At 38.1% G+C, this 14,136-nt stretch overlaps 3 protein-coding genes and 2 pseudogenes across 3 annotated transcripts; 1 reads left to right on the top strand and 4 right to left on the bottom strand.

Annotated features, from left to right (window-relative positions):
• Nucleotides 1-679: 679 nt before the first annotated feature.
• Nucleotides 680-2,312, bottom strand: LOC149034962 (uncharacterized). Its single transcript, XM_089191054.1, has one exon. The coding sequence runs from the start codon at nt 2,224-2,226 to the stop codon at nt 1,546-1,548; it is 681 nt and encodes a 226-aa protein (XP_089047180.1). The 5' UTR covers nt 2,227-2,312; the 3' UTR covers nt 680-1,545.
• Nucleotides 2,313-4,209: 1,897 nt separating this feature from the next.
• On the bottom strand, nt 4,210-6,135 carry LOC113677908 (uncharacterized). Its single transcript, XM_027194767.2, has one exon. It carries the CDS (start codon nt 6,067-6,069, stop codon nt 5,119-5,121), a length of 951 nt encoding a protein of 316 aa, XP_027050568.2. The 5' UTR covers nt 6,070-6,135; the 3' UTR covers nt 4,210-5,118.
• Nucleotides 6,136-6,467: 332 nt separating this feature from the next.
• On the bottom strand, nt 6,468-7,607 carry LOC149034961 (uncharacterized). The gene has a single exon (XM_089191048.1). The coding sequence runs from the start codon at nt 7,591-7,593 to the stop codon at nt 7,114-7,116; it is 480 nt and encodes a 159-aa protein (XP_089047174.1). The 5' UTR covers nt 7,594-7,607; the 3' UTR covers nt 6,468-7,113.
• A 1,395-nt stretch (nt 7,608-9,002) lies between these two features.
• On the top strand, nt 9,003-10,168 carry LOC149034960 (uncharacterized; annotated as a pseudogene).
• LOC149034959 (uncharacterized) lies at nt 9,810-13,976 on the bottom strand (annotated as a pseudogene).
• Between the last annotated feature and the right edge of the window lie 160 nt (nt 13,977-14,136).

Raw genomic sequence — 14,136 nt, 5'->3', positions numbered from 1 at the left:
AATATATCATCAGTATTAGTGAAGCTACACTGGTGAGAGGCCTTTTAAAAACTGATGTTTTTAAGTTTTCTTTCTTCAATGGTATTGTAGACCTGTGGAATTGCCTACCACTAGATATCAGAACAATTGAACATTTCTCATCATTTAAGATGGCAGTATTAATAAATTTTATCGTAATAAATTTAACGTAAATAAGGATAGATTTTTATAATTGATTAATAATATATTGTCATGATGTTTCATACGATTTGAGCAAACTTGTATAATTTTTTATGTATATATATATATATATGTGTGTGTTTTAATTGAGGCAGTTTATTTTTATATGGATTATAAGGAATCCTCGTATTCTGTATAAACTGACCTAATTATTCAGATCTTGTGTTTTTTTTTCATTTTTCTCTTTTTATTTATTTTAATTGTTAATTTATCTACAATTAGTATATTAAGATCTGTACAATTAAAGTTGAGTAAATAAATAAATAAATAAATGAACACATCATGAGAAAACACAGAAAAAAAACATATATATGACAGCATGGAACCTGTTGCCAAAAGGTTTCCAGAAGACATTAAAAGAAAATATTCAACTGTGGATGCTATAAAGAAGAAAGAATTACTTTCCCAACCCAATGAGAAATTAGTGAAAGCCAGATCGGTTGAATTGTGTATTAACCAGTTTAAGAGGAAAATAGGAGAAGGCCTTTATTTTATATGTACTGTCTGTAATCGAATACTTTATAAGAAATCAGTAATAACATGCATAAACAAGAAGTGCCCTTGCCAAACATATTTCAATATTCAACAGTCATTTTGTGGAAAACAGTATACATGCAACACATGTCATTCAAAGATCATAAAAGGAAAATTACCATATATGGCTGTAATGAATAATATCTATGGGGATGAAATAACCACATTAGAAAAACTAGAACAAATACAAATAGCTCAACGAATAGTATTTGAGAAGATTGTGGTCATGCATGAAGGACAACGGAGAAAAATTAAGGGGTGCAATATGCAATGTACTTGTAGAATGTGATTAGACATGTAATCAACTCCCTCATCCACCTGATAGATCTTATATAATAAGCTTCAAAGAAGGTTACGGTCTAGAGGACATGTTTATTTTTGCTCAACGATGCTTAGAATAAACTCTAAAAATTATATTTGAGATGAAAATTGGCGTGGAGCGATTGATAGAGCTTAAGTAAAATCTAGGATGTTTTCGGTCTCACTTTATGAAATCAAAAAGTCACAGAATCACTCGCTTACAGGAGCATTGTGCTGTTACTGGGAAGCGCAAGTGAAGGCCTCTGCGGCCTCTAGTTTTACATTATTTTATACAGACTTTATTTAAAAACTAATAATGTTCTTCTAGGAATGTGTAAATAATCTCCCAACCAGCAAAGTTGAAAATGAAGGAAAACTTATCCATGAAAAATTCAAGCTACCCGCCATATCGAATCAGTAAACTTGCCTGAGAGTCACGATGTAAAATAGCTCTCGTGAGCACTGGAATGGTTCAAAAAATGTTCAAGCATTTCATACAATTTCTTTAAGAATCACAGCGTAAGGACGGATGTCGCCTTTCTGTGTGATCCAGTATTCCGCTCCAACACTTGTTTTTGAAGCAGGGATGATTTGGACACTATCGGGATTGACACGATTCTGGAAGGCAATTTTGTAGTCTTTTCCCTCATAGCTGAATTTCTCCGCATAATTCTCCTCAACCATTTTTGGACAAGGGCTGCTGTAGATACCTGGACCAAACTTTGCTCTGGGACCAGCTTTGAACCCTTCTTCGATTATTTTGGGGACGTGTTCGGCCTTCGTGCCGTGATACGAAACTGCCCATTCGTTTGGGGTCTGTTCAGTGCGTATGCCGTTTGGACCGAGCCACTCGTCGCCTCCAGAGTATTTGCCATGAACTTTTAAGGCTATTCTATTCCAACCGTACGGTCGGTGATATTGATGCCCTCCTCTCATGTATTTCTTACCGTCATCTTTGACATTAGTGAAATCATAATCGTACTGGGGATCAAGCCCGCTAGAGTCGAGAAACGTCCACTTATCAGAAGGCGTCCACTCCTCTAGAATATCAAGACTCTTATCTGGCTGAGGTGCCATGGCGTAACTTGCTTGGAACAGTTTGTATATGTCATTCGAAGGGAGGCCAGCGAAGATTGCTGAAAATCCAGCACTTAGCAAACTTAAAATTGTCATTATCTGAAGGTTTTCTATATGAACTTCGTATGCAAACGGAACCAGCTCGTCTTCACCGCAATGATGAAATATTTACGGATTAATTATATTCGGCGTTAGATACTTCCTTCCCGTTATTCTTGGAAACATTCGTAGCCAACTGATTGGTCAGCTTTTTGCGGAAGTCAGAAACAAAGTTTCTTTTGTTGTGAAATCCAACTAGAATTTTTGGTATTGTATGCATAATATATTAAAAATTCAAGCATATATTTATCAAGTTAACAAAGCCATCCAAGATAAACAACAAAACGCAACATCAAAACAGGGAACTGTGTTGTTGCTTCGACTGAATTTCTCAAAATAAGAACCTGTTTCAAAGTTGTAGGCTAAAACAGGTTCTCGTGTAAAAGGGGTCTTAATGGACAATTTTAGTCTAACATTTTCAGTTAATCTATTTTTTCTCAAAATCTAGGTTCTTATAAAGGGGTTTTTTACTGTACCTATAATAAATTTAAAAATTGCAATGGTTTAGCACACTCGAGTTATTTTACGCGAGTTATTTTACGCGAGGTATTTTAAGCATTTGGACAAGTACTTATATTGCACCAGGTGTATGAATTGAATTTCTCTGCAAACTTATGTGAAGCAATAACTATCCAAGGCTAAATGACAGTAAGATTAGTTCGTGTGGGAAGAACCGTGTTTGAATAGCTCATATTGTAAAGCGCTGGACTGCCATGCAGGAGGTCGAGGGTTCAGGCCCCAGACCCGGCCAACATACAGGGTCTTACTTTACTCACTATGACATTGGCAAATGATTAGACGTTCTAATCTTCTGTGATAAGGACGAAGAACCAGAGGCCTCGTCTTCTGTATCTTCTCTCTACTGGTTAGCAGAGGACGTGCAAGAATCCACACACTTCTCGCCAATAGTGGGAAACGTAGCTTCCCGGCTTGTTATTATTAACACAGGACCCAATTTGAACCAACTTTAAAGCTGAACTGGGCCGGTGGTATCTACGGGTTTGAATCCCGTCGAAGCCTGAAGTTTTCGGGCTTTATTTCTTCTGCAATTTCTTAAATTGCAGAACCGTTGCGAGGTTATTGTCAGTGCACGACAAATTGAATTAATACTTTCTTTTAAAAAACCAGGAATGTTCTTAACTCCAATGTTAACCAAATCAAGACCGGAACCATCAGAACAACAGAAGATGGCTCAGATAGTTCCATTTCCCAAGTGCATTGGAGACCCAGCGGAGTTTGCGCAGCTTGTACAAACAATCATTGAAAATAAAATGATTAACGGTGAAGTTATTCGGATTGATGGCGGCGTGCGAATGCCATGATTACGAAGGAAATTTTGAATTTTTCGCGGACCTCTGCGTTCAAAACGGAAAGGTTGTCACTTACCTCATTAACTTTTTCAGTTGCGAGTTACTCGAGAAGATTCTAATGAAAGGCTTGTTTTCAATATAAGTACTTGTAAATACGACGAGAGTTTAAAGTTTCAATCGCAAGCTCGACATCACTGCAAGAAGTCAAGTGCATGGCCATGACCACAAAAACGTGGGCTTTTATTTTTTGGAACTTTATCTTCTATTGAAGGTTTTTCAGTTTCAATCGCAAACTGGATATCACTTACGGGAAATAAACCCTTTGATTGTCAAGATCTGATTGTTAATTCTCCCCTCTGGTTGCTACACTTTTCCTTGGAAGTTAGTTGCGAGAATTTGGTGTTAGATCATGATAACAACTTCTACCTGATAAGTTGGAGTATTCTCATTACCAATTTGGTGTACAATGTTCGAATAGTATAAGGTGGAGTGACTTGTTAATCATTTCTGAGAGTTAGAGGGTTAAGTGCACGGAGATAACCTCCTAAACGTGAGTTCTTGTTTTGGAAAATTCAGTTTCTCTATTCGGAAATTAGTTTGTACCGATGATAAGCTAAAAAAAAACGCACCCCCAAAGAAACTTCGTCACACAAGCGATTTTGAAACGGTATTGACAGAATAAAGAAATAATTCTTCTAATTCTGGCGCTTAGACTGACTCTTTCGTTCATCAGTTTTCTTTCGCGTATTAATTAAGGTTAAAACCATCCCTACAATATTTCTATAAATCATCGCCTTGTTTTCTATAGTGAACTTTGAACAAGCAAATATTGTATTAGTCTCTTTTAGTCTGCAACACACAGTTTTAGTGACAGCTTATCTTAACTACAACTAGCTCCAGTTAAATTGATATGCTTAACAGTCTAAAATATTAATATTTGATATGATTACATAATATTTTGTTTACCAACCAGTATCAGCTTGACTAAACATGCCGATTAGGACGGTAAACAACGAAACCTCTTGGGATGTACTCCAGAACATTACATGCAGTAATATGTCTGTGATGCTAAAATTGGATAAAAATAATTACATCAACCACGAGAAGCCTGTTAAATCAGCAATGTTGAGGCTCTTCCCACATGATTTTGAATGAAAATAAGTTCAAATATCTACCTTGCAAAAAAGGTACTTCTAGCGCTTCTGTGCAAGCAGGTTATCAAGCTGTAGTGTACAATGATGTAAGTGGCTAGAAGGAAATATATGGCGAAAAGCTGTTTCTACTTCCAAAAGAAGAAACGATTTTGGAGAGGTATCATCGCTTTTCGGCTGCTGTTATTCAGCAGTGGATTTAAGCGATGTTTGGATAACCATAAGCAGTGAAGGCCTCTGCGGCTTCTAGTTTTACTTTATTTTATACTATATTTAAAAATTATCAATCTTCTTTGAGGACTGTGTAAATAATTTCCAAACCAGCAAAGTTGAAAATGAAGGAAAAGTTATCTATAAAACATTCATGCTACCACCAAACTAGCCTGAGAGCGACGATATAAAATAGGTGTTCTGAGCACTAGAATAGTTCAAGAAATGATACATTCTTCATTTACGATTTCTTTAATAAGCACACCGTAGGGACGCGTATCGTCTTTCTGTGTGAGCCAGTAATCGGCTCCAACACCTGTTTCTTTAGCAGGAATGATTTTGACACGATGAGGATTAACACGATTCTGAAAAGCAATTAAGTAACGCTTACCCTTGTGGTCAAATGATTGTGCGTAACGCTTTTCAACCATTTCAATACTGGGGCTGCTGTAAACGCCTTTACCATACAATTCTCTAGGACCAGGTTTGAAGCCTTCTTTGATGATCTTGTCAGCATTTTCAATCGCTGTGCCGTGATAAGAAACCGCCCATTCGTTTATAGCTCCTTCGGTGCGTATGCCGTTTGGGCCGAGCCATTCGTTGTAACCGAACTTGCTAACAACTTTGACTGCTATTCTGTTCCAACCGTAAGGTCGATGATATTGATGCCCTCCTCTCATGTATATCTGACCGTCATCTTTGACATTACTAAAATCATAATCGTATTGGGGATCAAGCCCGTTAGGATCGACACTTTGATGCGGCAAGCCACCACCACGTAAACCCAGCACTAGGAAGACGCTACTGCCATGACAAATTCCGAGGCGGCTTAAAGGAGTTTCATCTCTATCATCGAGTCTCTTGCCACAGTAAATCAGACCCATCACTTTCGTATATATTCCTGTTTTTTCTTCAATAACAGTCTTTAACTCGCTGACTGTGTACGTGTTCAGCACTTTAACAGTGAATATTTCACCTTGTAAGCCGTATACAAACACATCTATCATGCGGCTTCTCAAACTCGACCGACCTCCAGCAGTTGCTCCCAGAGAAGGCAAAGGTTTCATGATGTAGGTTGCTTCGAACAGTTCGTGTATGTTACTCGAAGGGAGGCCATTTTCACCGAATATTGCTGCAAATCCAGCATTCAGCAATTCCAAATTTGACATTTTCTGAAGTTTCTCACTAAGATGAACAAAACCAATTCGTCTTCAGCGAATATAGATGAATAATTTATGGCTCATATACTCTTAACTCTTCGCTCCTGTTTTTCTTGGAAACATTGGTTGTTTACCATCCAAGCGGGCAAATTGATTGGTCGGCTTTTGCGCAAATCGAAAGCGTGATTTACATTTCCGTGCATTAATATTATTTTTCTTGTAAGCTTAAACTGAGCCTATAACTGTGGGGAGGGGGTGGGTGGCTTAGCTTGTAGCAAGGCAGCCGTGTTGCACCAGAGAAACTAAAAACATAAAGAATAATAAAAACCAGTTGCGTTTTTTAATTAGCTATGTCATTGTTGCTCCCTAATTAACATACGTTTCCAAGAACGTTCGTGTCCGTTGATTAGTTTTTTTATTTTTAATTCCTTACTCAATCAACACACGTTTCTAAGAACTAAATTAAGAGAGATGGAGCAGTCTAACCGAAAGAACAGTCTGCTTGCCGTTCGAAAGAGATTATTCCCAGAGCGATATTTTAGATTTCTAATGGCAAGTCCATAGACGTGGGGAGAGGGGGCTAATAACCAGTGATTTTTTCGTATCTATTCTAGCAATGGCTGAATCAAAATTGAAGTGCGTTGACTATCATGAAAGACTTTTCCCGGAAATTATACCTACCGGTTGTAAGTCAAACGAACAACGTTGAATTCTAAATTTTTTTTTTTACGATGAGTTCATAATTACTTCTTCCACGCAAAAGACAACGAAAAGAAGTTAAAATATGTATAAGGAAAACTTTGTGCTTATTTAGAAGGCCTAACGGAATATGGGAATAATTTCGAGCTTCTTATGCCAAACTCGTTACCTCTCATATCGCTATTGAACAGTGAAGCAAGGTTACTGTTTTCCATAACACAGAGACCTCATAGCATAGCACTTGCACAGTGTCACTCATCTTGCAACTACATAGAATTCTCTTTCTATTTTGCCCTCTCACGGACTTCATTGTTGTCATCCATTTGTCCTCTCCAGCTCAATGGGAGGTCAGTATTAACCTTCGATCTTCTTCACTTCACGATTGTCGCCGCTGGAGCGAGCCAGTCCGCTAGGATCGATACCAAGATGCTGCAAGCCACTATTACGTAAACCCAGAATTAGGAAGATGCTATTGCTATGGCAAATTCCAAGGCTGATTAAAGGGGTTTCATCTCTATCATCAAGTCTCTTTCCACCGTAAGTCAGACCCATTACGCTCGTGTCTATTCCCGTCTTTTCTTCAATAATTGCTTTTAATTTGCTGACTGTGTACGTCTCCCGCACCCTTACAGTAAATATTTCGCCTTGTAACCCAAACACAAACACATCTATCATGCGACTTCTCAAACTAGAACAACCCCCAGTTGCTCCCAGAGAAGGCAAAGGTTCCATAATGTAGGTTGCTTCGCACAGTTCGTGTATGTTACTCGAAGGGAGTCCACCTTCACCGAATATTGCTGCAAATCCAGCATTCAGCAAATCCAAATTTGACATTATCGGCAGCTTCTCTCGACAACCAGCTCGTCTCCTGCGAATACAGGTGAATTATTTAACTCTTCTTCCTGTTATTCTTGGAAACAGTGGTTGTTTACCATCTGCTCGAACAAATTGATTGGTCAGCTTTTGGCGGAAATCGAAAACAGAATTTATAATTCCATGCATTGCCAATTGTTTTCTTTTAAGTTAATGCAACCTCCCCTGCCGTTACTTCGCCACCACCACCATCCAAAACCAAGAAAGGTTGTCTTATATTCTCAACTCGTGTTTTAACCTGCAGATATGATGGCGGAGAAATGTTTTTCTAGATTATTAAAAAGGTTAGTTTTTTCGAAAACGTGTTGGTGCGTTTTCGCTAACCTGTAATGGAAGCTGGAGGGTAACTATGTTCAGCATAAGAAATAGCGAGCTTCGGTTTTACTGTGATGCTAAAATTGGACAAAAACAATTACATCAACCACGGGAAGCCTGTTTAATCAGCAATGTTGAGGCTCTTCGCACATGACTTTTAATTAAAATAAGTTCAAATTTATACCTTGCAAAAAGGTACTTATAGCGCTTCTCCGCAAGCAGGTTATCAGGCTGTAATGTACAATGATGTAAGCGGCTAGAGGGAAATATATGGCGAAAAGCTGTTTCTACTTCCAAAATAATAAACGATTTTGGAGAGATATCATCGCTTTTTGGCTGCTGTTATTTAGCAGTGGATTAAGCGATGTTTGGATAACCATAGGAAGTGAAGGCCTCTGCGGCCTCTAGTCTACATACCTGTGATAGCCCAGTCATAAAAAGCCTTTGTTTTTTTGTCGTTTTTTTTTTCCTCCACTAAAAAATGGAATAATTGCGCAATAGCACCCAGTGGTCATTGGGCCCTCAACACCATGACAACTAATTGTGATCCAATGCGGGTGAAGGTGTTCACATGATGATCCCGTGTGTTATCTTGATGATGATTGTCCAGGAAAGTGAGACGTTTACTTCGAACCTCCATCAGAAAAAGCATACTGAAGTCTTCCCGAATGCATATTTTTAAAAATAAAGCTCGTGAAAAAATATATGCACATGGAATCAGATGTGAGAATAAAGGAACAACGAAATATCCCTCTTCTGCAGTCAGGAGAAACTATCCAAAGTCTAACAAATACAGGATACTGAAAATGCAAAACCAATATCCACATGTAATAAAAAGTCCAAAGCCAAAGCAGTCGAATGCATGGAGGTCTGATTCAGTACCAAATGTTTATAAAAATCTGAGTCACAGGTTAAATCATTTTAAGTCCAGTCTGTCAGGGGATATAGAAACAAACCCTGGTTCTGTTATTAATTCTACTAAAACAATTCAAGCTCCTTACAGTCAAGACAATGTGGCAATGTTTGGCTCAAATGCTGGTACACAGTGTGTAGCCATGTCACTTGCTTCCCTCATATATAACAAGAGGATTAGTATCGTATCCTCAATGGACTTGGTTAATATCATGAATATTGGTAATGAATCGTATTCTGGTCTATCTAGTCTATCCAGGCAATCCCATTTACTGTTAACAGAAGTACCTGAAATGATAATAGTGTTTAATATTAATTATCAGTTTTAATATAGTCCAAGCTATACTGGTACTATACATGGTACTTGTGAAGTACAAGATTTCAATTATTGTATGTCATTTGCTAATGCTATGCAGGCTTTGCTAGGACAAAATTATAATTCCTTTCTTTTATCAATCCTCAGTACTACAGTAGGTTTTTACTGTAATAGTGATGTTAAGTTTAAGATATTTGATTCTCATGGTAGAGATTCATATGGTATGCCCCATCCTCAAGGAACTTGTGTACTGTTAGAAGTTAACACCTTAAATGAGCTGATAAACTATTTTCAAGGTCCTTATCAAAATCCAAATGTTTTATTTGAACTCAAAGGTGTGCATACTAATGAAAAACGATGTGATATGACAGATATTTCTGATCAACAGCTGTTAGCTGTCCCCCTCAAAGCAAATCATGTAAATGCTGAAATTACAACCATTCATACTCTCTTGTTTTGCTGTTGTGCCACATCTTTTTATAGCATTTGTTTTTCCACTGGCAAATATTGTGGGTATTGGAGTTCACAGAATCTAGATAGAATCATTGACCATGCAGACAAGTTTTACAAAGAAAAACTCAATGGTGATAACCATTCACTGACTATCGACAATTTCCCAAGGACACTTCAAATATATGATGCAGATATTAATATTGCCTTTAATTTGGAGTACTGTAATATAGGAATACTGTACATCTCTTGGTAGCAAATTATTGCTTCAGAAGTTAGTCACAGATAATACCATGGATAATACTGGGTTTTTTATGTGGATTTCAAATTATTGCTTCAGCTGTATTTTTCAGCACAATAATATGAAAACAAAAGCAAAAAGTGTTAAGTACTACATATATAAGATTCAATCCTGATGGCACACTTGATATATTTGAAAAAATGAATGACATAGACTTTCTTATTCAGTCATTAGTGGATATTGTGGAAAAACAATTCCAGAGTAAAGATGTAGAATATTGTATTAAATTTATATGTTGTTAAACTAATTTGTCAAATGCTGGAAGACAAAATGTAATGCCAAAAAACAAGTCTCATAGTCAGAAAGAACTACATGCAACGGGAAAAAAGAAAGCTATGCACAAATGGAACCTGCCATGAAAAAAAAAGTTTTATTTAATAAAGCAATACGGTACAAGTCACTGGATCCTACAGGAAAAGGAAAACCCCGAAGAAAAAGAAAAGCTTTTGTCCAAATCAGCAGATTGGTATAAATCACTTGGTTCTACAGAGAAACAAAATCTTTTGTCTAGCAGATCAATTTGGTATAAATCACTGGATACTGCACAAAAACAAAAGAGAGCAGAATGGTTTAGCTTGCTCAGTTCTGCACAAAAACAAAAAAGAGCAGAATGGTATAAGTCATTGAATCCTGAAGAAAAAGAAAAACTTTTGTCTGGCAGAGCAGAATGGTATAAAACACTGGATCCTGCAGATAAAGATAAGATTACATCACAAGTCCAAGCTAATAAGGAAGCCCATAGAAACTCAGTTCAACATGATTTAGATCATAAGATCACAGCTTTTCAAGGTAAGATTAGGGAAGGTTCATATTATATTTCCTCTGTTTGTAACGGAAAACTATACAGAAAAACTGTTATATGAAAAACTTTTTTTTTTTTCAATCTAATTACTTGTAAATACTTCGGCAAGTTTTAGCTCTAGTCGCGAGCTTGACATCACTATAATAAGTTAGGAGCACGGCGATTTCTCGGAAATTTTTCTCTTATCACTGAAAACTATTTAATGATATTTAGACGTTTTTGGGGGGCTTTTTTTTCAGCTTATCAGTATCGGCATGATCAAACATGACAAGGTAAATAACAGAATGATCTGAAATGTATTCTAGAACGATACAACAATATGCTTTTGAAGCTTAAGTTGAATAAAAGAATTATCGTTCAAATCAACCATGGAAAGCCAGTTAAACATGCATGCCCTTCCGGCATGAGTTTAAGCATTCCTTACACTACGCTTTTACGTTTACCACCATTGTTAAAAACCAAAATTGTTCTTCCAATAATGTTTAAATAGTCTACGGACAAGCAAAGTTAAACTTTAAGGAGAATTTTATCCTTGAAACATTCGAGCAACTAGCAAATGTAAATCAGTGAACTTGCCTGAGGGTCGCGAAATTCGTGTAAACTTAATCACGAGCGTGTGAGCACTGGAATGGTTTGAAAAGGATTAAGTTCATTTAACTTCTTTAATAAGCACACCATAGGGACGAATATCGCCTTTCTGTGTGAGCCAGTAATCGGCCCCAACACCTGTTGTTTCAGCGGAAATGATTTTGACACGATTAGGATTAACACGGTTCTAAAAAGCAATTAAGTAACGCTTATCCTTGCGGTCAAATGGTTGTGCGTACTGGTTTCCAACCATTTCAATACTGGGGCTGCTGTAAACGCCTTTGCCATACACTTGTCTAGGACCAGGTTTGAAGCCTTCTTTGATGATCTTGTCAGCGTTCTCAATCGTTGTGCCGTGATAAGAAACCGCCCATTCGTTTGGAGCTCCTTCGGTGCGTATGCCGTTTGGGCCGAGCCATTCGTTGTAACCGAACTTGCTAACAACTTTGACTGCTATTCTGTTCCAACCGTAAGGTCGATGATATTGATGCCCTCCTCTCATGTATATCTCACCGTCATCTTTGACGTTACTAAAATCATAATCGTATTGGGGATCAAGCCCGTCAGGATCAACACTATGATGAGGCAAGCCACCACCACGTAAACCCAGCACTAAGAAGACGCTACTGCCATGACAAATTCCAAGGCTGCTTAAAGGGGTTTCATCTCTATCATCGAGTCTCTTGCCACAGTAAATCAGACCCATCACTTTCGCGTATATTCCTGTCTCTTCTTCAATAGTAGCCTTTAACTCGCTGACTGTGCACGTGTTCAGCACTTTAACAGTGAATATTTCGCCTTGTAGGCCGTATACAAACACATCTATCATGTGCCTTCTCAGACTAGACCAACCTCCACTTGCTCCTAGAGAAGGAAAAGGTTCCATGATGTAGGTTACTTCGAACAGTTCGTGTATGTCACTCAAAGGGAGGCCATTTTCACCGAATATTGCTGCGAATCCAGCATTCAGCAATTCCAAATTTGACATTTTCTGAAGTCTCTCTCTAAGATGAACACAACCAATTCCCCTTCAGCGAACATAGATGAATAATTTCAGTTTTGTATACTCTTAACTCTTAGTTCCTGTTATTCCTGAAAACATTAGCTGTTTATCATCCTAGCGGGAAAATTGATTGGTCGGCTTTTTACGGAAATCGAAAGCAGAATTTGCACTTTCGTGCATTGACATTTTTTCTTGTAAGATAATACAACCGTATTTTAACGAAACTTTTATCTGTGTGGAGGGGGGTGAGGTCTTAGCTTGTAGCAAGGGGACATTCAGCCGTGTTGCACTAGAGAAACTAAAAACGTATAGTATAATAAAAATCCAATTGCGTTTTTTAATTAGCTATGCCTTTTTTGCTCCCTAGTCAATCAACTTACGTTTCTAATAACGTTCATGTCTATTGATTAGCTTTCTCATTTTCAGTTCCTTACTTAATCAACACACGCTTCTAAGAACTAAATTAGGATAGATGGAGCAGTCTAATCGACAGGACAGCCTCCTTGCCGTTCGAAAGAGATTATTCCCAGAGCATTATTGTAGGTTTCTAATGGCAAATCCGTAGACGTGGGGGTGTGGAGAGAGTGCTAATAACAGATAACTGATTTTCCGTATCCATTCTAGCAATAGCCGAATCAAAATTGAAGTGCGTAGACACTGGGTCATGAAAGATTTTTCCGGAAATTATACCTACCGGTTGTAGGTCAAATTAACATTAGTGCGAACAACGTTGAATTCTAAATTTTTTCTTCGTCGTAATTTGACGGAAAGGAGTTGATAGTAAGCTTTCTATGACTCGATAATTATTTCTTCCATGCAAAAGGCCACAAAAAAAGTTTAAATATGTATAGGGAAAGCTTTGTGTTTATGTAGAAGGCCTAACAGAATAGGGGAATAATTTCGAGCTTCTTATGCGAAACTTTTCACCTCCCATATCGCAATTGAACAGTGAAGCACGGTTACTGTTTTCCATAACACAGAGACCTCATAGCATAGCACTTGCACAGTGTCACTCATCTTGCAACTACATAGAATTCTCTTTCTATTTTGCCCTCTCACGGACTTCATTGTTGTCATCCATTTGTCCTTTCCAGCTCAATGGGAGGTCAGTATTAACCTTCGATCTTCTTCACTTCACGATTGTCGCCGCTGGAGCGAGCCAGTCCGCTAGGATCGATACCAAGATGCAGCAAGCCAGTATTACGTAAACCCAGCATTAGGAAGATGCTACTGCTATGACAAATTCCAAGGCTGATTAAAGGGGTTTCATCGCTATCATCAAGTCTCTTGCCACCGTAAATCAGACCCATCACGCTCGTGTCTATTCCCGTCTTTTCTTCAATAATAGCTTTTAATTCGCTGACTGTGTACGTTTCCCGCACCCTTACAGCGAATATTTCGCCTTGTAACCCAAACACAAACACGTTTATTACGCGACTTCTCAAACTAGAACGACCTCCAGTTACTCCCAGAGAAGGAAAAGGTTCCATGATGTAGGTTGCTTCGAACAGTTCGTGTATGTTACTTGAAGGGAGTCCATCTTCACCGAATATTGCTGCAAATCCAGCATTCAGCAAATCCAAATTTGACATCATCGAAAGGTTCTCTCGACAACCAGCTCGTCTTCAGCGAATACAGGTGAATTATTTCATGCTAATATAGCGTGACACTTAACTCTTCTTCCTGTTATTCGTGGAAATATTAGTTGTTTACCATCTGCTCGTACAAATTGATTGGTCGGCTTTTAGCGGAAATCCATGCATTAAGTAAATGCAACCCCCTCCCCACCCCCCCCCCCCACATCCCCCTTCACCACC

The sequence above is a fragment of the Pocillopora damicornis genome, chromosome 13, assembly GCF_964200805.1.
Source record: "Pocillopora damicornis chromosome 13, jaPocDami1.2, whole genome shotgun sequence".
NCBI lineage: Eukaryota > Metazoa > Cnidaria > Anthozoa > Scleractinia > Pocilloporidae > Pocillopora > Pocillopora damicornis.
The sequence above is the reverse complement of the archived record's forward strand: the minus strand, read 5'-3'. Positions and strand labels throughout refer to the sequence as shown.

Coding starts and splice junctions, on each gene's coding strand:
- LOC149034962 (XM_089191054.1), bottom strand. CDS start 2,226: ATGACAATTTTAAGTTTGCTAAGTGCTGGATTTTCAGCAATCTTCGCT.
- LOC113677908 (XM_027194767.2), bottom strand. CDS start 6,069: ATGTCAAATTTGGAATTGCTGAATGCTGGATTTGCAGCAATATTCGGT.
- LOC149034961 (XM_089191048.1), bottom strand. CDS start 7,593: ATGTCAAATTTGGATTTGCTGAATGCTGGATTTGCAGCAATATTCGGT.